The 21764-nt window shown below is 42.3% G+C and overlaps 1 protein-coding gene across 16 annotated transcripts in view; it reads right to left on the bottom strand.

Moving 5' to 3' along the window:
- The window catches only part of FMNL2 (formin like 2), a 317058-nt gene that overhangs the window by 29695 nt on the left and 265599 nt on the right, over positions 1-21764 (bottom strand). For all 16 annotated transcript variants that reach the window (XM_032857808.1, XM_032857815.1, XM_032857811.1 and 13 more), the window contains 2 exons: positions 5361-5435; positions 1383-1493 (listed from right to left, as the gene is read on the bottom strand). In XM_032857808.1, the coding sequence (XP_032713699.1) occupies positions 1383-1493; positions 5361-5435 (186 nt within the window). The remainder of the gene's footprint in view (positions 1-1382; positions 1494-5360; positions 5436-21764) is intronic.

Below are 21764 nucleotides of genomic sequence, written 5' to 3'. Positions count from 1 at the left end.
ACTGAACCCACACGACCATTAGCGATTGATACACCCAGTGGGCACTCAAATCCTGCCACTCTCAGAGCAGGCAGGGAAAGCAGAAAGAGAAACCTTGATTGTAGAGCAGGGAAAATCTTTCAGTGCCAAATTCTGTCAAAGATACTAGTGATTCTTCAAGTCAGAAAACAATTCAAACACCTCTATAACGGAAATCTGTCATGCCTCTCTCTGAGTACCATCCTTAGACAACAGGAGTCTCTCCAAGGGCAGCCTAGCTGGTGTGCTGATCCAGGCCACGAGCTCAGAGAGTAACTGATGCTGTGACTCTGCTTCACAATAAACTGTAATTCCCTGGCTTCCCCCCTAACAGAGACGGGCAGCTAAACTCTCGAGAGCTCCCAGGGAAGCACTTCTACCTTCTTCGTGGCTAGAAATAAGACTGGAAATTGAGGTTAACAATTCTTGCCCTCTCGCGAGTGGCCTTTCAAATTCAAGACCACTGCTGTACAGAAGGGAAACAAAACTTCTCAAGAATCAAAGGACATAAGGGCACCCTATGCACACATGGCTACTCAAGTCCATTCACGGTTTTCACATCAACTTGCTATTTCTTAGGTAAAGTACTACAGGGAACTGGCTAAGTACTTCTGCTGGGGAGTCAGAGAAAGAGAAAGGTTAGACCTCCTTCTCCCAAGAACTTAAAAGTGGAATGGCCAAGGGGTGCCTGGGTGGCTCAGTCGTTAAGTGTCTGCCTTCAGCTCAGGTCATGATCCTGGGATCCTTGGATCGAGCCCCGCATTGGGCTCCCTGCTCAGCCGGAAGCCTGCTTCTCCCTCTTCCACTCTCTCTGCTTGTGTTCCCTCTCTTGCTGTGTCTGTCAAATAAATAAAAAAATCTAAAAAAAAAAAAAGGAACAGCCAAAGCCACAAAAGCATTAAACAGAATGTAATTGCTACATGAGGAAGTCTCTAGTGTACATTTCCTTTTTTTTTTTTTTTTTTGGTGCTCTCAGCATTTACTCATCACTCTTTGAAGTCTTGGTTTGATGGGGTCCCCAAATTAACCAAGAACATGGATTGCCCAAGAGCCCAGATGAGGGTGCAAGACTTGCCTGGACGGAGCTCAAACGTGGAGGAAAGCTGAAGCAAGGCTACAAGAGGTTGTCCAGCCCCAGTACTAAAAGACTGCTAGCAGAACACAGCCCAAGGTCCCAGGAGGTCTACAAGAATCCAGTTTCTCTGGCCGACTGCATCACTCGGAGAGGTTCCCTTTACCCAGCACTATGGGACCGGACCGCATAGAGCTTCAAGCGATTGTTAGTCATGGCGGAAGCCCATCTTTGAAGGCAGGCAAAATAAATCAAGTCTTACACTGGAGCCAAAGGTCGCGGCTCTACTTACATCCAAGTATTCATCCAGGCCTAGCTTGGTAAATTCATACTGGAGGTGTACTCTGAAATTCATGTCTTCCACTGAATGGACTACGATATTAATGAACTGCATGGAGGCCACCTGCAATGAAATTGCCAATGGGTTACAGGGCTCCCAACCGGTCTTCTCAGTTTAATGGCAGGCGGATGCTTTCAATGGCACACATCTCAATGCACTTACCTGTCTCCTTTTCCTTCCTTGCGCTGGATCTTTAAAAACATTTTACCACTTTTTTAATTTAAAAGTCATAGAGTTGCCACTGTAGGATGCCGCTCCTTATCTACCAAGGACGACTATAATCAAAATGCAAGTCGGGCAAGGCAGGGGATGAAGCAGAACCCGCATCCGCCTGGAGCGTCCACCAGCGCAGCCACTCCAAAAAGTGCTAGAAACAGAGTTCCCATAGGACCCGGCCATCTGCCCCTGGTATGTGCCCATGGGAAATGCAAATGCACGCCCGTATAGAAACTCACACACAAATGTTCACAAAACCATTATTCACAACCAGAACGTGGGGGGAAAAGATCACCACTGTCCATCAACCGATGGGTTAAAATAATGTGCTCTATCCGTACACTGGAATATTATGTGGCAATAAAAAGGGGTAAAGTACTGCTGCATCTTATAACTTGAAAACGTTACGCTATGTGAACAAGTTATCCTCACATACCACATGATGCCATTCCTATAAAACATCCAGAACAGGCACATCCGTGCAGATAGAGTAGATTAGAAGCTACCAAGGACTGGGGACAGGAGAATGGGCAGCGACTACTAACGGGGATTCCTTCCGGCATGACAAAATGTTCTAACTTGGACCTCAGGGATGGCTGCATGACCCTGCAACTATGCAAAAAAAATATCCTTTTGGGGGGTAAGTTAGATGTTATGTTCCTCACTTCTCAGTAAAACTTTTTTTTAAAAAGTCTTATGGGTATATAGAACAAACTGTATAAGGTGTTACAGGCATATCATAGAAAATGTGAACAATCTTATAAAAAACAACATTTAGAAAATCACCTATCATCGTACCACAGGCTAATCACTTCTAAAATTTCACCATGGGCCCCGCTATACCAACAAGATCATAACACGATCTCTGACCCAACTTCCCATTTTAAACAGTCAACCAGTTTCCATTCCACAAAAGCCTTGGATTTACTACTTTCTCTCCACAACTGCATCAGTGGCACTGAGACCTGCCACAGAGAAAACCAGTTCCTGGTTAGGTAAAAGAACAAAACAAAGTTCAGTAGATCTGTTTTGCCTTTTTTTTTTTTTTTATGATTTTTATTTTTCAGTAATCTCTACCCCCAGCATGGGGCTCAATCTTAACCCCAAGATCAAGAGTTGCATGCTCTACCAACTGAGTCAGCCAGGGACCCTATTTTGCTCCTAACAGTGACATTTATGGTGAAAATATCTTACTCATGTTTTCCCTTTATGGGTAAACATGATCTCTGCAAGGAGGTAGAATGAGTGAGGGATACAGATTCACATTTACTCTGAAAGCTGCCTTCTTCCGTTCTCCTCCAAACCCAGTTTCTTTTATCTTTTTTTTTTTAAATTATTTCTATTGAGTTAGATTCTTCAATATAAGTCATACATTGGATGATATCTCTGGAAGACAGTGAGTTCTCTAGGTTATAAGAAGACTTGCAATTTAATAAAAAATGACTTCACATTCTGTGGTTAAATGAGCTAAAGATTTCATCAGACTTTTTTTTCCACACACACAAAAAAAAAAAAAATACAGGAAAAGGCCTTATGCTATGCTAGAAGAATTTATATTTTATGAGGAATAAGTTGTTTGGGAGGTTGTACGACTTAACTGCCTTCCCAAGTCCAGTTTAAGAAAAGCCTCATTTTCTGGAGGAAAATATGGTTCAATTCTGGCATCTGTCCATTTCTCTTCTGAGTATCTGTTGAGTTTTAAGATAGGCCTGAGAGGCGACTATCTGCTCAGTGACAGAAGAATCAAGCATAGTACCTATATCCCAGCAGCTCCTAAATTAGCTTCCTCACTGCATGCACATATAAATAATGGCAAGAAACAGACTCTCCCTTGTAAACGGTGAAGGCATTTTAAAGGACTTGATTATACAATCGTAATTTCAGCAGAAACTCAAGTGGCAGGGAGATCCCCGAGGTATGATAATCACTGAAGTGGGCCACGTGTAACACAGCAAGGAATGGTGTGGACCACGGCAAACTGGCAAGGGGATCTTCAGACTAAAAATAGGGGCAACTTGGCTCCAGCAGCTGATACTCTACAAGCGCAGGGGTCTCATGTTAGCTGAAATTTTTAGTTTAAAAAAATATATAGGGGCGCCTGGGTGGCTCAGTGGATTAAGCCGCTGCCTTCGGCTTGGGTCATGATCTCAGGGTCCTGGGATCAAGCCCCGCATCAGGCTCTCTGCTCAGCAGGGAGCCTGCTTCTTCCTCTCTCTTTGCCTGCCTCTCTGCCTGCTTGTAATCTCTGTCAAATAAATAAATAAAATTTAAAAAAATTAAAAAAAAAATATATATATATATCAGCAATCTGTATTTTATGCACCATTTCCAAATTTTTTATGGAAGGACGTCACTGTCAGACCCAGCTCACAAGCCTGTACGTTGGCTTCGGTGTGGGAGCCTCCAGTTTGCAACCTCAGCTTTCAGGGACAAAGAAGTTGCCCCTCTGAAGGCAGAGGAAAAAAACCGGTAAAGTGAGCCATGTATGGATTCTTCACGTACTTATCATTCGTGCCAACACAGGCCTTCAACGCTTCAGAAATTCCTAACAACAAAATTAAAAAGCCAATGTGAAAGTACTCCTTGTTTCACGTTGCCTTTTTTTTTTTTTTTTTAAAGCAAGAAACAAGCTTTGATGGAACAGAAGAGTTTCTCTAAAAGGACCTCATCATTCTCATAGAATTTGGAAGGGGTTGAGGGCTAGGATGCACATAAAATTTAAGGACCCAGAAAATTTTTTCACATGAAAGGGTTAGAAATCTGCAAAACTATGTTTCATGGTTTATGGCTGTTGAACCAAGTTGAATAAAACCATGCCTGGCACCCTCCACGCAGGTTTGAACAGACTGGACAATGTAAGAACTGGCTGGGTACCTGCTCCAAGCTGGAGGTGAGCTGAGAGACGAAGCCCCTGTGAGATCGCCTAGGCTCAGAAGTCACCCAGGGTCAACCGGATTGGGTCAGAGAAAGCCTGCAGATCTGGGTGCCTCATGGGTCGTGTGTCTCAGAAATTCTCTAGGGTATATTTCCATCTTCACCCCAAGATTAAGATTCAAGTCTAAAAATTCAGCAGTGCTCACACTCCTTTTGCTGTTCGTCCCTGGAGAGGACAGTGCTGCTGCTGAACCACACGTCCTTGCACGTGAACTACCATGCTAATATACTGACATGCTCACAGCTACCAGAGCGGGAAAGAGATCAAGGGGAGTGGGGCGGGGAGCAGGGCTGGAAATCACTGCTGTATAATAGTTTGGGGGGGGCATACAGTTCAATTCTACAAACCAATGAGCTTTAGTCTTTTGAGAATGTAGTCTGGAGAAAGCCACGGGCTGGGGTGTGCAAAAGACAAAATGGTCAAGATTCTTGGTTTCTACTTTCTTGACTGACAGCTAAAACTGGCAATTGCAGGAATTTGTACCAGGAGTGAATGTCCTTTCCCCAAACACATGGCTTCACCCTTTATTTGCTATGCAGCACATGAGGGATAAAACTGGAAATAAACACCAATTTCCCCTGTAAGGGGAAAATACAGAGTGTGAGGAACACTCTAGACTGAGTCTATAGCATACTATACTCAATTTTCTGTCCTTTGTAACATTTATAAGCACATACATACACACATATGTATAATATATGAATATAAATGAATTTAGGAAAAAAGCACAGAAACAGAGTTTGCTTTATTGAATGTAACGTAGTACTGGAATAACTCACCATAAAATCTATGTTATTGTCTTCATTCCTGAAATGTTCCATCAACTTCTCAAAGCGCTGTTTTTCTCCACAAACCTGAAATACACATTTTCATCATGCATTTGAAATTCCAAACATAGGCATTCTAAAATGAGATGCAGGAACTTTAGCATTAATAATTATTTCCAGAATATCTTTTTATTGCCTTGCTCATACACTATTTACTTCTCTTCTAAGTCAGTTAACTCATAAGTACCAACTTGAGCCAGGCCCTTGGTTTCTTTTAAATGTTCCCTTGATATCCTGAAATCTCTATCGAATGTGTTTTTCTTTTATTGGTTATCTTTGCAGTCCATCTTTTTAGCCCACACTCTGAATCCCAAGATGTTATGGTTTAAAAAAACAAAAACAAAAACAGCCCCTTCCCCCCCATACCTCGTTTTCCTTTTTACAAAAGCACTTTTAAAACAGGCATGCTAAAAGATTTTTAAAGATTTTTATGTGAAAGATTTTACATTTATTCAATGTAGCATTTAAATTCCTTGAAAGCAGATTGAAAACATTCCTATTATATCTAAATCAAATAATTTTAGTGCATAAACCACAACAAAGAGGTAGACACCATAAAGTAAAGTACCTACTATTAGAGGAGACACTTGGGAAGCTATATTAATCCATTCAAGGAAAGTACAGAAGTTTGTAGTAATTTATGAAGTAGCACCCCTTAGACCTGAAACATTCACCTCAAATTAATGCTTTCACTCAACAGGTTAAAGAGGTCCTGTAAACTCCAGGACCCCCAAAGTATCTTGGTCTACGCAGGAGTTAAAAACACAGAGTCAAAGGAAGATTTGTAACAAAGAAGAACTCTTTGGAGACTTAGTCCCAAAATCCAAGGATAAACTTTAATTCTGCCAGTGACCTTGGCTACCTTTTTTTGGAACCCACTGGATTATTCTTTTTGCCTTCAGAAAATATGTACCTCAATACCCATGAACTACGTATAATGTGAATAAGACACAGTCTCTGGTCTTAATATTTTGAATTTAATCTGGGTTTCACATGCTTGACTCAATTTTCCAATTCAATTTGTCACCTTAGCAATACAAAGGATGGTCCTGAAGAATTTCCCTAAAATGACATTTCATAGTGCTATACAGCAGCCATTTAGTTCCATTATGTTAAATCCCACATATATATACACACATATATAAAGAGAAAGATTCAAGAAGACGGCAATTTTGTCTTTTTTGTTCACTACTCTTATCTTCAGCATCTAGAACAATGCTTACCATGTTGTAAGTTCCCGATAATCTTTGTTGAATTACACTGAAAAAAGGACAAATGAGTAATCACGTGAAAATACACTTTAAGGAAAGGAAGAACGACTTTCCCACTCTGACACACTGATGAAAGAAGAGCAGACCGGCACCAGGATTATGGCTTTAGCAATGGTTCCTGCGCCTCAACTGTGTGCTGTGTTAAGCCTTCAGTCTCAGAGGGTCACCGAGGTCTTGAAGCAGCTTAATTTTCTCAACAGACACAGATCACACTTTACTGTATTCTGATGACAACCCCCCACTTATTTACACCTCCCTTAACAAAAAATAATTACAGTAAAAACTCAGCCCAGAGGAAGAGAAGGTGGCTCCAAAGGGAGCATTTAAAGTCAAGTCTTCAAAAAACACACATGTCCAAACCCACCCAAGAGTGCTGGATTCAAGAGGACCAGGCAGGGCTGGGTGACACACACATGCACAATTTTAAAGGCAACCCAGACCATTCTGAAGCAACTCCACAGCCCTTCTTGGAGAAGAGGCGGCAGGTTTCTGGAAGCAAAAGATTTGTTGGGGGGCACAGAGGTGAGGCATTCCAAGCATGGTTCCCTAGAGCACGACAGCAGCCACATCTTCTGCCAGAGTCACAAAAGTCCCTAGCCGGCAACAAGAGCCCAGTGGGTGAAAACTGCCAGGCTGGAAATGGAAAGGGTCAAAATTACAACCTGAATTTTAAGAGAAGCCCCAACATAAGCAGTTGTTTCCCAGGGGAACGGTTTACATCCACCTGTCCTGGGAGGTTGGTAGGGGCAGGAGAAAGGAATAGAAGCTGCCCTGGGTCTGCGAACAGCCAGCAGCTACCCGAAACGGTGATTAAAGTTCCGCTGAGCCACCAGGCACCCATAGAACTAGAAGAAGCAGGAGCCATCAACGAACAGTGATGAGAAGTACAACTCGGAAGCGGGCAGAACCCTTCAAATGAAAGAATGTCAAGAATCTGTTAGGTACCTGGTGCCCTCGATTTATGAATGAGACGGAAACCTAGACAGAGCAAACAACTGTAACTTGATGAAAGGTCAGTAGAGAAGCCAGAGCCAGGTCTCCAGCAGCCAGCCCGGCTGACGTTCCTTCTCCAGCACAGCCGAGCATGTGCAGATAGACCCAAGACGATCACTTGAAGCATTCCAGAATTATCTGAGACACTGGCAGAGATGAAAAATGTTACTGTTAAAAACCACGGTCATTACACTGGGCGCATACTTGATGTGCTTGCACCAGAATCTTCCATAAACTTCTACAAATGGCAGATTCCTGGAGTCTAAATCAGGACACAGTGAGTGAGTGTGTAGAATCCCCACAATGGAACTAGGAATCTGTGTTTTAACAAGTACGCGTGGCTGCTAAACCATAGCTTAAATAATATAGACTAGCAGACTCAACCCCAGCCTTTCTGACTACCAATTATAAACCAGATAACTAGATCATTAAGTCTCCAGTTACCAGAACTGAGTGTCAAGGGAACGCAGCAGGGATGAACCCACCACCCTGCAGAGGTACAATCAATAATAAGGGAACTCCCAAATAATCAGAGGTTGTGTGCAAGGCATTAGAAAAAAGGCAACTTATATGGCAGAGGAAAGCACTTGTGGGCAGCAAGAAAACCAACTATTCGCAGCCTATTAAAAAAAAGAAAGAAAGAAAGAAAGCATCAAATCTAGAACAAGCAGTATTAGATTAATTTCAAGCTGGGTAAAGATCCCAAACATCACATACCACCCTGACAGACAGGACTGAAATGGACATTAAGAAAAGCTTTGAATATATGCATTTCTTTAGAGGGGAACCTGTCAACAGACAAATCCCTGCTAAGAACATCTGTGTTAAGAAACAGAGAAATACCCTTAATAGTTAAAAATAATACTTCAATATCTTCCAATTTACAGGGGTGATGCACTTGGTGAGAAGAATCCAAATGCACAAGATGACATGTTGCCAAGGGCAATGGCAGTTTTGGGAGACTCTGAACAGATGATCTGGCTGACCGCTCCCCTCACCCACTGTGAGAACCAGAAGGGCCTCCCCCGTCAGCTCTACCATGTCCCTCTCGGTAAAGGTTTCAGTGCGCAGCTCTGCTGCCGATCTCAACTAACAAGTTCAGGGCCGCATTTTCTGATACTGTTCCACAGGAACAGCAGGGACTCCAGAGGCCAGCGACCCCCCCCCCCACCTTTATTTCTGCTGAAGAAAAGGAAGCATGCCAACCAAATTCACATTTGTTTCTACATTACTTTAGCAATCTTTAAACAAGCATATACTGTAATCCCACAGGAAATGAGGAGATATGTCCGGGGGAGGCCCGTAAAGTTGTGTTCGGCATCAAAGGAAAGCGGTCTCCGCTCATACCGCTCGCATCTGGACCACCCCACACACTGGTTCAAGCAGAACAGTCACGGCTGAACGTGTCTCTTCTCCCCTTTGAAGCTGACCTGGCTTCAGAAAATGGTGAGGATGAAAGGAACAAGACACCGCTGCTCAGTTATGCTCAGAATCCACACACTGACGGGCCTTCAGGGGGACGCCCTCAAGGACTTCATCAAAACATATATAAAAGCCAGGAGTGTATCTGCTTGTATGTGTTGCTGACTGTTATATGTTCCTGCATATAACTTCCCTCTGCCAATGAAGGCCAGACAATACATGATCGGAAAACTTTCAAGTAAAAAAAACTGTTCCGTGGCAACTGAGATAGGTCATTTCTTGCCTTTCACATCATCAGTGGTATTGATTCCCATCCCCCCCACTAGCTTTAACACCCAGTTCCTCCATCAGTGCCAAGGAGCCACTGAAGTAGGTGGGGTATGGAGCAAATTTAAGAAATAGCAGCCACAGAAAGGCCAAGCAGTGTAGACTGTCGAGGAGGCTTTTGGGCATGGAACACTGACAGGAATTAGGCTTCCACGACTAACAGCCTAGGGCTGCCAGAAAATAAAAGTATATATGCTCTGGAAAGCCATGTACTCCGCAGGAAACTTCAGAGATATCTTCATTTATAAATTAATGTCATGTGAATAAACACACTGGCCCTGACTGACCGTCTAAAGCAACAGGCCTCAGGCTGGGATCCTGGACCACAGATTTCACTTTACTAAACACCCACCCACCCCTGAGGTCCTGCCTGACATCCACACCTCTTTGCGTCTTGCAGCTCTAACACTGATGGGGGTGAAGGGGTATAAGGGCAGAAATAAGACCAAACGGGACCAGAAAACCCACCTTATAGGTCATAGCCCTGCCACTACCCTGCTGTTAGCCTGGATGACATGGTTGTCTCTGGGATCTCCGGACTTGAGTTTTCACATTCATTAGTTTAAGAGCCTTAAGTTATCACCTTACACCAATCAGAATGGCCATAATTAACAAGACAGTAAACAACAAATGTAAGAGAGGATGTGGAGAAAGGAGAACCCTCTTACACTGTGGGTGGGAATGCAAGTTGGTGCAACCGCTTTGGAAAACAGTGTGGAGATTCCTTAAGAAATTAAAAATAGAGCTACCCCATGACCCTGCAATTGCACTACTGGGTATTGACCCCAAAGATACAGATGTAGTGAAAAGAAGGGCCATGTGTACCCCAATATTCATAGCAGCAATGGCCACAGTCGCCAAACTGTGGAAAGAGCCAAGCTGACCTTCAACAGATGAATGGAATAAAGATGATGTGGTCCATATATACTGTGGAGTATTATGCCTCCATCAGAAAGGATGAATACCCAACTTTTCTATCAACATGGATGGGACAGGAGGAGATTATGCTGAGTGAAATAAGTTAAGCAGAGAGAATCAATTATCATATGGTCTCACTTACTTGTGGAACATAAGGAATGACATGGAGGACATTGGGAGAAGGAGAGGAGAAGTGAGTTGGGGGAAATGGGAGGGGGAGAAGAACCCTGAGAGACTATGGACTCTGAGAAACAAACTGAAGGTTTTGGAGGGGAGGGTTGGGTGGGGGTTGGGTGAGCCTGGTGGTGGGTATTGTGGAGGGCATGTATAGCATGGAGCACTGGGTGTGGTGCATAAACAATCTTGGAACACTTAAAAAAAAAAAAAGGTTAAAAAAAAAAGAGCCTCAGGTTATACTGCTTGTTTTCAAGGCTTCTTTTAGGAAGCCATAAGCATTACAGAAGAAGGGGAGGAGGAGGCTCCAAAGGTGGGGAGCTTGGGAGGGGAAGGAAAAACACAAATAAGAAAGGATCCTGGGACTTCTGTCCTCATTTACCCAACTGTTTTACTGAGTTGCCTGGTAAAATTTCATTGAAAAAAGTTTCATTGAAGTTTCATTGAAGTTTGGGGAAAAAAAAAAACAAAAAACCCTCACTTGATACTTAAAGTTCTAAAATTCTAACGTAGGCATGGTAATATAACCAGATATTCCCAAACTGACCAGCCTGGTAACTTGACACAAACCAAACGGAGAGAGATGCCCTCAGCCACAGCAAGCCCAGGGACCCGCACGTAAGGGCCCAAGCATGCTCTCCTGGAGTCTGGCTCCCCCGTGCTTACAAAACCCATCTGACCTTCTCTGCCCAGATGAAAACAGGCCACACCTGGGACAAGCGGGAGACATTTCCACTTCAGGGAGAACTGAAGCGAGAGCATAGCTCCTCCAAAAAAACAACTCCACTCCGTTCTCCAACATCTGTCAAAGACATTTCTGAACAGTGTCCCGAGCCATGCGGCTACATCTGGGGCCTGGATTTAACAGAGGCAGTGGTTTACAGTGTCTCTGAGGGTGAGCAGGGGTGAGGGGATGATTTCCCTCCCGGCTCCTGGTGGAGGAAAGATGGTTTTACAAAAGCCTGTAATAAAGAGTCTCCTTGCTAGCCAGATGTTGAAATGAACAACAGACGGCCGGCCTTCAGCCACCTCTCCGTCCCCCTTCAAGGTCAATGACTGTCTTTGGCTTCCCCAGCAATGGCTCCCAGGGCACCACACAAAGTCTGCAGCCAGACTGAAGCCTGACTCTTATGAGGTGGCTATAAAATATGCTTCTGGGTTAGTTATATAAAAATTAAAGGCCCCTCGCTTAAGTGTTTCCTCCTTGCCCTGTTGCCGGGTGCCTGCTTCAATACTTTCTTTTTCTCTTCTCACAATAGGCCCCTGTGATCCGCAGGGCTCCCTGCAGGAAGGCACCGTTTTCTAGAGGCACAGTCTATTATGACTGATTAGACGGCCCTTCTCCGGGGGCTGCCCGGGAACAAAAGTTCCGTTTTCTTTCTCAGGGCCGCATGAAGTAAACAGCTATTTCATAGTTAGTTCTAGGTGAAGAGCATTTCTTTACCTTCCACTGGGAGCACCAGCAGCCTGAGGACTGTCTGACGCCATGATGCCCTGACCAAAAGAAGACAAAGCCACTCTGCTGGGGCATCATGTGCTCGCAGGGGTCTGGGCGCTCATTCTCCTACAGGAACCAGACGTTTCATCCCCTGGCTCCCCAGTGGCTGCTGGGACAGAAGCAGACCACTCGGACCTACTGTTGGCTCTCATGTGTCCAGGGATTTAAGGGCGGAAATGTTCGCTGAATTGAAGCATTCTGAAACTCAATGGCCTTATCTCTCTCACGTCGCTGAAAATGACTGAAAGCTAAACAACTGAATGTATTCTAAGAACTATTCAACCCTCCTTCTTCATGAGTTAATAGAACACTTCTATCGATGCTGAACTGGTAAATAATGTGATTATGAGCCAGGGGTTTCATCCACATCATGCTGATCACCCTGGTGAAAACTTCAGTTGCTTTTCCAGATGTTTCCAAACATCCAGATGTTTTGGCATCAACCACACGGAACAGCCAGATGACTCTTACTTTTCATGTATGTATTTTGCTGTACTGAGTAAAGAATCCTGACATAGAAGCAAAGGGCTGGCAAAACCCCCAAAGAATAACGTGTTGAAACACCACACCTTAAATGAGAAATGCATTTTTAATCACTCCCCTAAAAAAAGATGACCTTCACTAAATGCACAACAGTAAGGCTCCACAATATAATTCTTCATAAATGACATCTTTCGGAAATATTCCCAATGTCTGACTTGACTTTTTCTGGCTTTAATACAAGACACATCTCTTGGTCATCAGTAAGAACTCATACGGATTCTTTCAAGGCTTCTGTTCCTAAAGGAGGAAGACCAAAATACATTGCAGTGCAAGACGACTTTCTGAGGACTAAGTGAGGAGATAAGGCCCTCAGTCATTTCTGGGATGACTTACGCATCAGACCCCTCCAAAGCAGAAGGCCTAACACTGTATTTCATTCACTTCTCATAGATTCATCCTTTGAGCATACCCAGTTTGGTCAAGCCACACAAGGGAGGGGACACGGTGATACACTTCTAGTGGTCATCATATGTTCACTGTCTTGTAACAACAACACATGGCAGGAGTTGTTTAAAATCCCGTGGCATTTTCACCACAGATCCTGAGCTCTGCTCAGGAGACAGAGGTCAATCCATGCTCTCTTCATGCCTGAATCACAAGTCAGTTTAAATCTAGCAAAGATATGCTATGAATTTAGAGCCCTTGAAGACAAGAACTCTTCATTGGCTAGATCAAAGCCTCAGTCCACAAACAGGCAAAGGCCTGAGGTTTGTCCACAGCTCTGTCCTCCTCTCATTCCACATCTTCTCTTTCTTCTGTGCTCTACCCCAGTCTTGGGTCTTCATCAGGAAGACCTCACTCTCAGCGACCTGGAACCACTTCCACCCAGCCCAACAAGACAGCTGACCGTGCATTTGGGAAGCAGATCTTTAAACATGGTTCTTGAACACCAAGGGTCTCTGAGCCTCTTTCACAGCATCTGTAAGGTCAAAACTATTTTTATAATGACACTAAGGTGTTACTTGCCTTTTTCACTGAGTAGACATTTGCACTGGTAGTACAAAAGCAATAGCAGGTGAAGAAAACCACTGCTGCCTTGGCATGACTCAAGGCAGTGGCACCAAGTATTCCAGAAATCAGTGTACTCAAGAGAGTCTCAGTTCAAAAAAAAAAAAAAAAAAGGCCAGTTTCACTTAAGAATACCCTTGATGAAAGGGCATAGCTCATAAAGACTTGGTATTCAAATATATAAAGGGGTGCCTGGGTGGCTCAGTGGGTTAAGCATCTGCCTTCAGCTCAGGTCATGATCTCAGGGTCCTGGGATCGAGCCCCACATCGGGCTCTCTGCTCAGCAGGGAGCCTGCTTCCCCCTCTCCCTGCCTCTCTGCCTACTTGTGAACTCTCTCTCTGTCAAATAAATAAATAAAATCTTTAAAAAAAAAAAAAAGAAAAGAAAACATGACTGAATTTAAAATATATATATTTTTATATATCTAAATATATATATTTATTTATGTTTATATATATTAACATATATATATATAAACTGATACAACTCAAGAGCCAAAAAAACACATAATCCTATTAAAAATGGGCAGAAGATATGAACAGACATTTCTTCAAAGAAGAAATCCAGATGGCCAACAGATACATGAGAAGACACTCAACATCACTCATCATCAGGGAAAGGCAAATCAAAACCACAGGAAAAGGCAAATCAAAACCACAAGAAGATATCATCTCACACCTGTCAGAATAGAGAAAATCAAAAACAGAAGAAACAACAAGTATTGGCAAGGATGTGGGAAAAAAGGAACCCTTGTGCACTGCTGACGGGAATGCAAACTGGCGCACCCACTGTGGAAAACAGTGTGGAGGTTCCTCAAAAAGTTGAAAATAGAACTACCCTATGACCCAGCAATTGCACTACTGGGTATTTACCCAAAAAATACAAAAACACTAATTCAAGAGATACATGCACCCCCATGTTTATTGCAGCATTATTTACAATAGCCAAATTGTGGAAGCAGTCCGGGTATCCATCCATAGATGGATGAAGAAGATGTAGGGGTGTGTGTGTGTGTGTGTGTGTGTACACGCACAATGGATTATTATTCGGCCATAAAAAAGAATGAAATCTTGCCATCTGCAACAACACAGATAGAACTAAAGAGTATTATGCTAAGCAAAAGAAGTCAGCTAGAGAGCAACAAATACCATGTGATTTCACTCATAATGTAGAATTTAAGAAACAAAACAGAGGAAAAAAAGAGAGAAACCAAGAAAGAGATTTAACTATAGAGAACACACTGATGGTTACCAGAGGGGAGGTGGATAGAGAGATGGGTGAATTAGGGGATGGGGATTAAAAGTGTATGTACTGTGATGAGCACAGATAATGTAAGGAATTGCTCTATCACTGTACTGTACACCTGAAACTATTATAACACTCCGTGTTAACTATACTGAAATTACAATTAAAAACTTCAAAAAAAACCTTGATGCAGTAAAAAGTATTAATTTTATTCAATCTTGACCAATGAATATACACCCTTTCTATATTCTCTACGATGAAATGAGAAGCCTGCATAAAGCACTTCTGCTACTTATTAAAAAACAAGTGTCTTGAGAAAAAGCACTTCTAGGATTATTCTACTTGCAAGCTGACCTAGCCATCTTTTTTCGTCCTTATTTGAAAGAATAACTAACAAACCAGTTATTCAGACTTAAAAACTTGGCAGTAATTTTCTTGAAAATGGATGAAGGGAAACTGACAATATTTGTTTCCAATGATAAAAATTGAGCTTTCAAGCAAAAATGAGAATTTTGGAAAACTTAGATTTACTGTGAGTTTGACAGCTTTTCCAATATTTAAAGATTTTTCTAATGAAATTGGTGGTGATAATGTGATTTTTAGAAAATACTGCATGATGAAATGTGTCAATATTTAGAAGATCCAGATAATTCAGTGAATTGATATTTTCCAACTAGCTACCATATATTGTTACACAACTATGCATTCACTCAAGGTACAAGACAGACAAATAAATTTTAAACTAACAGAGTATCAGAAGTTCATTAATACAGTTTCTGGTTCTACTCTGCAACTAACTCATAAGCTACTACCTGTCCAGTGTTTGTGTAGTTTCAAAAAAGAATATCCGCTGTTACCTAAATACGCTATTAAAATAGTTTTTTCTCCATCTGTGTATTTGTTTTCTTCAACAACGTCAATCAAAAAAACACAAGTGACTGAATGCAGAAGCAGATATGAGCATACAACTAACTACCTTCTATTAAGCTAGACTCTAAAAGATGCATAAAAATGTAAAATAATGCCACTATTATGGACGGAAATGTGTCACCACAACATTCATATATCAAAGCCTTACCCTCAATTCAACTGTATTTGGAAACGGGGTTTTTAGGAGGTTAGTAGGGTTAAATGAGGTCATAAGGGTGAACCCCTAATCCAATGACATTGATGGCCTTAGAAGAGAAGGCAAGACCTCTACACACACATATACACACATACACACATATACACACATACACCCTTAGGAAAGACCATCTGAGGATACAGCAAGAAAGCTGCCATCTGCAAGCCAGACAGGGACTCCACCAGAGCCCAACCATGCCAGCATGGGGACTTTTCAGCCTCCTTAACTGTGAGGAAATAAATTTCTGTTGTTTAAGCCATTCCGTATACGGCATTTTGTTATGGGAGCCCAAGATGACTAAAACAGCCACTACTGTCACTGATTTTAAGGTGTTTTTCTTTTTCTTTTTAAAGATTTTATTTATTTATTTGACAGACAGAGATCACAAGTAGGCAGAGAGGCAGGCAGGGGTGGGGGGAGCAGGCTCCCTGCTGAGCAAAGAACCCAATGTGGGGCTCGATCCCAGGACCCTGGCACCATGACCTGAGCTGAAAACAGAGGCTTTAACCCATTGAGCCACCCAGGCGCCCCTGACCTTAAGTTTTGAGAAATGTTTTTTTACAGAAAAAGTTAACACTAACGTGTAATGAGTCTATTATGTTATTTTTAATGAAGTAAGTATCAAAATTTTGCTGTCATTTCTAACGGGGTAAATATCAATCCATAACCCTCATAAACAAAAAATTGGTGGGGGAATTCTTCATAATTTTTAAGAATGTAAAAAGGGGTCTTGAGACCAAAAATTTAAGAAGTAGTAGATTATACTACTAGAGAATAGCTTTTTTATTTCTATAAAGATGATGAATTCTCAAAACCCAAAACTTGCAGAAGCAAATAAATGGATTTCTAATAGGAAAAGGTCTTCCAAGACTGTCAGGGAGTAGGTCACACCACACAAAGAACAACTACATCTGCCATCACTCTATGAAGATGAAGTCACATCATTTGGACAGGGCAGGTCTCCCTGGAAACCCACCATCAGTTTACAAGGTAGGAAAAACATGAAGATTAATAAAAAACAAAGACCAAAAAAACCCAGATGTCCCTTCAATTATGTTATGCAGGGACAGGTACAATCCCTGGCATTCACCAGGTTAGACAGCCGTGGATCCCTGACCATTCTCTGTTGTCTCTGGGATGTGATTTCCTCTGTCACATGGAGGCTCATTACAAGGCTAGATATTCTTCTCCCAAAGCCAAATGAATGTTGGATTCCGAGCAAGAACAGGAGAGAGATAAAGAAACAGATTTCTCCCACATGCGTATAGGACAGGCATTCCCCAAAGTTCAGGGACAGTCATACTCAGTGAATCTACCCAAGTAAAGAGATTTGCCCTAGAACTCATAACACGCTAAAATATCAAACAACCAAGAACACACAAGGAACAAAAAGAGGATTATCTTAACAATGCACTAAACATGTCCTGGACAACTACCACATGGAATACGCTACTTCCTAACCTTACGTCTATTCCTGGAAAATACTTCAAAATGGAAAATTCAGTGCTGTTCTTAGCGGTATACCAGTAAATCCGGGATACCACGTGTGTTGCTGGTACATTTACTGGTGGGGGAAGGAACCCTCATTTTCCACAGCCAAAACCAAACTGCTGAAACAAAACAGAGCTATAGCTCATGTTACTGTAATTGGCCATCTCCACTCTCCAGTGACGCAGGCCTGAGGGGGAAAACTCCGTCAGAGAGCTCAACTTCGCCATGAAGGGTGACTGACAGTGATTGCTGGATCATCATCAGGAACCGCTGGGCCACTTTCTTCTACTGAGTGTGTGTCAGTTGATTGCTATGAATGAAAACCAAGCATGACTACATATCCTTGGCAGATGGCTCTGAGGAACGAAAGACCTGGGCAAGGGCCACATGCACCACTAGGCGAAAGGAATAAAGAATGGCCGCTACACTACAACGAGGAGATGGAGTCCGAGTACGACGGAGGAGCTGGGAAATGAAAAGCCTAAATCATGACTCAGAAGCGTAGACTCTCAAACACGGCTCGAGCCGGTGATGCTTTCCCAGACAGGCCCTTACAAGCAGCAGGTACCAACGTGGCCCCCAGCACACCCAGCTTACTTTCTGGTTAGAGAAGCAGCAAGCTCCTTTGACACAGTGCGGATTTTTTTTAAATGACACTTGGGTTTGGAAAATGATGCAGCCATTGCCAGGCGGTTGTAAAGGGAACAACGGACTAACGTCACAATGTGGTCTAAAATCACAGAGCTCCATCTTTTTTGTAAGTTTGTGTCTATCCTACCAACTGCCCTTGGACAGGTTATGTTTTGTTCGTGTTTGTAAATGTTTGTACCCATCATGTGATTATCTGGGTAACTTGTTTTCCTATCTTCAGTACAAGAAGCACTTAACCTTTCTCAGATGGAAACACCTGAACATATATGCATAATATGTATTACATACATAAGAATGTAGAGACCAAATTTTATATAGAAATATGAAAATGTAGAATTTGAAGGGGGACAGAGACCATGTGAGTAACTTATCACCTAAATCAGGAACTTACACCATAAGACACCAGACCGACCCAGTATATTCTCACCCTCTTGACTGTCCTCCATCCTCTGTGTTGGTCGGAGCATCTTTCCAGACCATTCTAGCCTGGCCTCCTTACTCCTCTAGGCTAGCACCATGTGGAGTTCATCTCCTTAGTTACAATCCCCTTCTCTATTTGGATTACACACACACACACACACACACACACCACACTCCCCAATACCTGTTTACCTTTTCTCTCATTCATCATCTTTAGTTCAGAACTAAGAATCTAACAGACATTTAACCATCACAAAGAGAATGAATTTAATAAAAACAAAGCTTAGCTTCTTCACTAGAAAGAAGGAAAAAAGAAAAAACCCACATTCCTGTTTATTGTGGCTGCACTACTTTCTTAATTAAATGTATATCACTTGAATAGATTTTATTCTCCTCTTATATCCATCCCCAAATTCACTGCATTATCCTGTCTCCTGCTGCCTTTTGAGGCTTTACCTCCATTGTCATGACCACAAGCTTGGTCCGGGACCCAGTGACTTACCACCTGAACCACCTACTTTCGAAACTCCAGCATCTCCCCTGTCAGGTACTTCATGCACACTCTTGAAGATTTATCAGAATTCCATAGGGGCGCCTGGGTGACTCAGTGGGTTAAGCCTCTGCCTTGGGCTCAGGTCATGATCCCAGGGTCCCGGGATCGAGCCCCGCACTGGGCTCTCTGCTCAGCGGGGAGCCTGTTTCCTCCTCTCCCTCTGCCTGCCTCTCTGCCTACTTATGATCTCTCTCTGTCAAATAAATAAATAAAATCTTTAAAAAAAAAAAAGAATTCCATGAAATTATCTTCCACAGATTTCCACAGAATCGTATAGAACATATGTAAAACCATCTTTTAAACTGTACAGTGCTTTGTAACTTTAGTTGCTTCTCATCCCCTTTTTCTTTTCCCTGCTACTTTATCTTCCAGTTGAGATTCTACCACAGACTTCAAATCTCTCCACGGTTACCTCCTCAGATTCTTAATCATGCCTGCACCCTGCTATGCTTTCTTCTGGATCATGGACCCCGGCCAGACATGTTCCCTTGCCACGCAGTACATTTATCCCGACTTACCCTACTCCAGAACGGACCTCATGCCATTCTCTCCTTCTGTTCCCAGAACGCCTTCCACCCACCAAATAAATGTCTGCCTCCTTTATAATCCTGCTCAAGACCCATCCTCTCTTTTCAGGCCCCTACAAATAGTCCAGTTTGTCCTGAATTTTACTAGTCACTAAAAACACTCCAATAACCTATCCAATCTGTAACTGTTCCAGTTAGGTTGGCTTTGTAGTAGAAAGCTGAGGGCGTTGCAGGAACACATGCAGAAAGCATTTGGTATGTGACAACATGTTATAGAAGGTTGACTATGAGCCTTCTGCTCAATGGCTCTGGGTAAAAATCCCACGGCTGCCATTTACTAAAGTATGCCAGGGCCTACCTACTCTAAAACCCCCTTTTTCTTTATTCCTACTTCATAGTGTGGATCTTAGAATTAAAGAAATTTATAGCAGCCTATTGGCACTCAGCAAACAATAGAGGGTAGTCTCTCCATGTCTGTATTTATACATGCCTTTTTTGTACACACGATATAATCTACTGACTAATGTTTATAGAATTTTGCTCGTGTTTTCTTTCTGAAGACGACTGTTTGTTAGCTTAAAGGAAACCAACCAAACAAACCCCTTATGTACTGACTACGGAGCCCAGATAAACTGTTTTAATGTGCTTAAGTTTTACAAGTATTTAAATTTCAAATGAAATCAGTAAGCATATTCACTGGCAATAAAACCTAAAACCAGTTTAAGTTATAATAGGGAATTTAAAGAATATAAGCATCATTCTTAACGTTCTGAATTACTGTCCTCTTATTGTTTACCTTAGCATACATTTAGTCCTTACCCAACTACCTATTAAAGTCAACCCTGTATTTCTCAATGCAACAGAAACTTTTGTGGGACAAAAATCATGTTTTTTTATTTTCTGTCAAACTCTTGTTCTTATAATGATTTTTTTTTCCCCATGGTAAGAAGCATATTTACCCAAAAACTCTCTAGAAGTTCCAAAAAAGGGGCACCTGGGTGGCTCAGCGGGTTAAGCCTCTGCCTTCAGCTCAGGTCATGATCCCAGAGTCCTGGGATCGAGTCCCACATCAGGCTCTCTGTTCAGCAGGGAGCCTGCTTCCGCTCCCCTCTCTGTCTCTCTGCCTACTTGTGATCTCTCTCTCTGTCGAATAAATAAATAAAATCTTTAAAAAAAAAAAAAAAGAAGTTCCAAAGAATTTTGATTTTGTCTTTATCTTTTTTTTTTTAATATTTTATTTATTTATTTGACAGAGAGATCACGAGTAGGCAGAGAGGCAGGCAGAGAGAGGGGGGAAGCAGGCTCCCCACCAAACAGAGAGCCCGATGCAGGGCTCGATTCCAGGACCTTGAGATCATGACCTGAGCCGAATGCAGAGGTTTTTAACCCACTGAGCCACCCAGGTGCCCCGTGTCTTTATCTTTGAAGAGAGATTACACAAAAGATAATTAGCATCTTTAGAAAAGACATGAGAGAGCTGTCACATAAAACACCACTAGTAGGAAAACCCTAACCCTGCATAATAGGGACATTTAACCACGTGAGGCATGTTGCAATGGAAATATACACACACTGCCACTCCAAACCCTGTCATTTGTTTCTTTTTAGCGTCTGTTACTATTCATAAAAGTATCTTTATGCTGTTATTAATAATACACACACAATATGCATCCACCCATATACCCATACATAAAACATAAATCTATGTCATTTATCCTTTCCCTAGTTAACATATCTAGCACAGCATTTTCATGATTATTTGAAGAGCTCTATTTAAATCCTGAAGCCTAGTTAATAAGATGGTTAACATAGCCCTGTGTCTAGGACTTAGCCATTGCTTAGCACTGGACTTAACGACCACTAAAAATGTAAAGCAGGTTTGACATTTTAAAACAATTCTTTCTATTTTCACTTAATACAAACATGCTTTAAAAAGCAGCTGGAAGGGGCGCCTGGGTGGCTCAGTGGGTTAAAGCCTCTGCCTTCGGCTCAGGTCATGATCCCAGTGTCCTGGGATCAAGCCCCACATCGGGCTCTCTGCTCCGCGGGGAGCCTGCTTCCTCCTCTCTCTCTCTGCCTGCCTCTCTGCCTACTTGTGATCTCTGTCAAGTGAATAAATAAAATCTTTAAAAAAAATAAAAAAGCAGCTGGAACAAATACAGCATACTAAAGCATACTTAAGACCCAA

The sequence above is a fragment of the Lontra canadensis genome, unplaced genomic scaffold (assembly GCF_010015895.1).
Source record: "Lontra canadensis isolate GAN:19392208 unplaced genomic scaffold, GSC_riverotter_1.0 scaffold13, whole genome shotgun sequence".
In the NCBI taxonomy this organism is placed as follows: Eukaryota; Metazoa; Chordata; class Mammalia; order Carnivora; family Mustelidae; genus Lontra; species Lontra canadensis.
The sequence above is the reverse complement of the archived record's forward strand: the minus strand, read 5'-3'. Positions and strand labels throughout refer to the sequence as shown.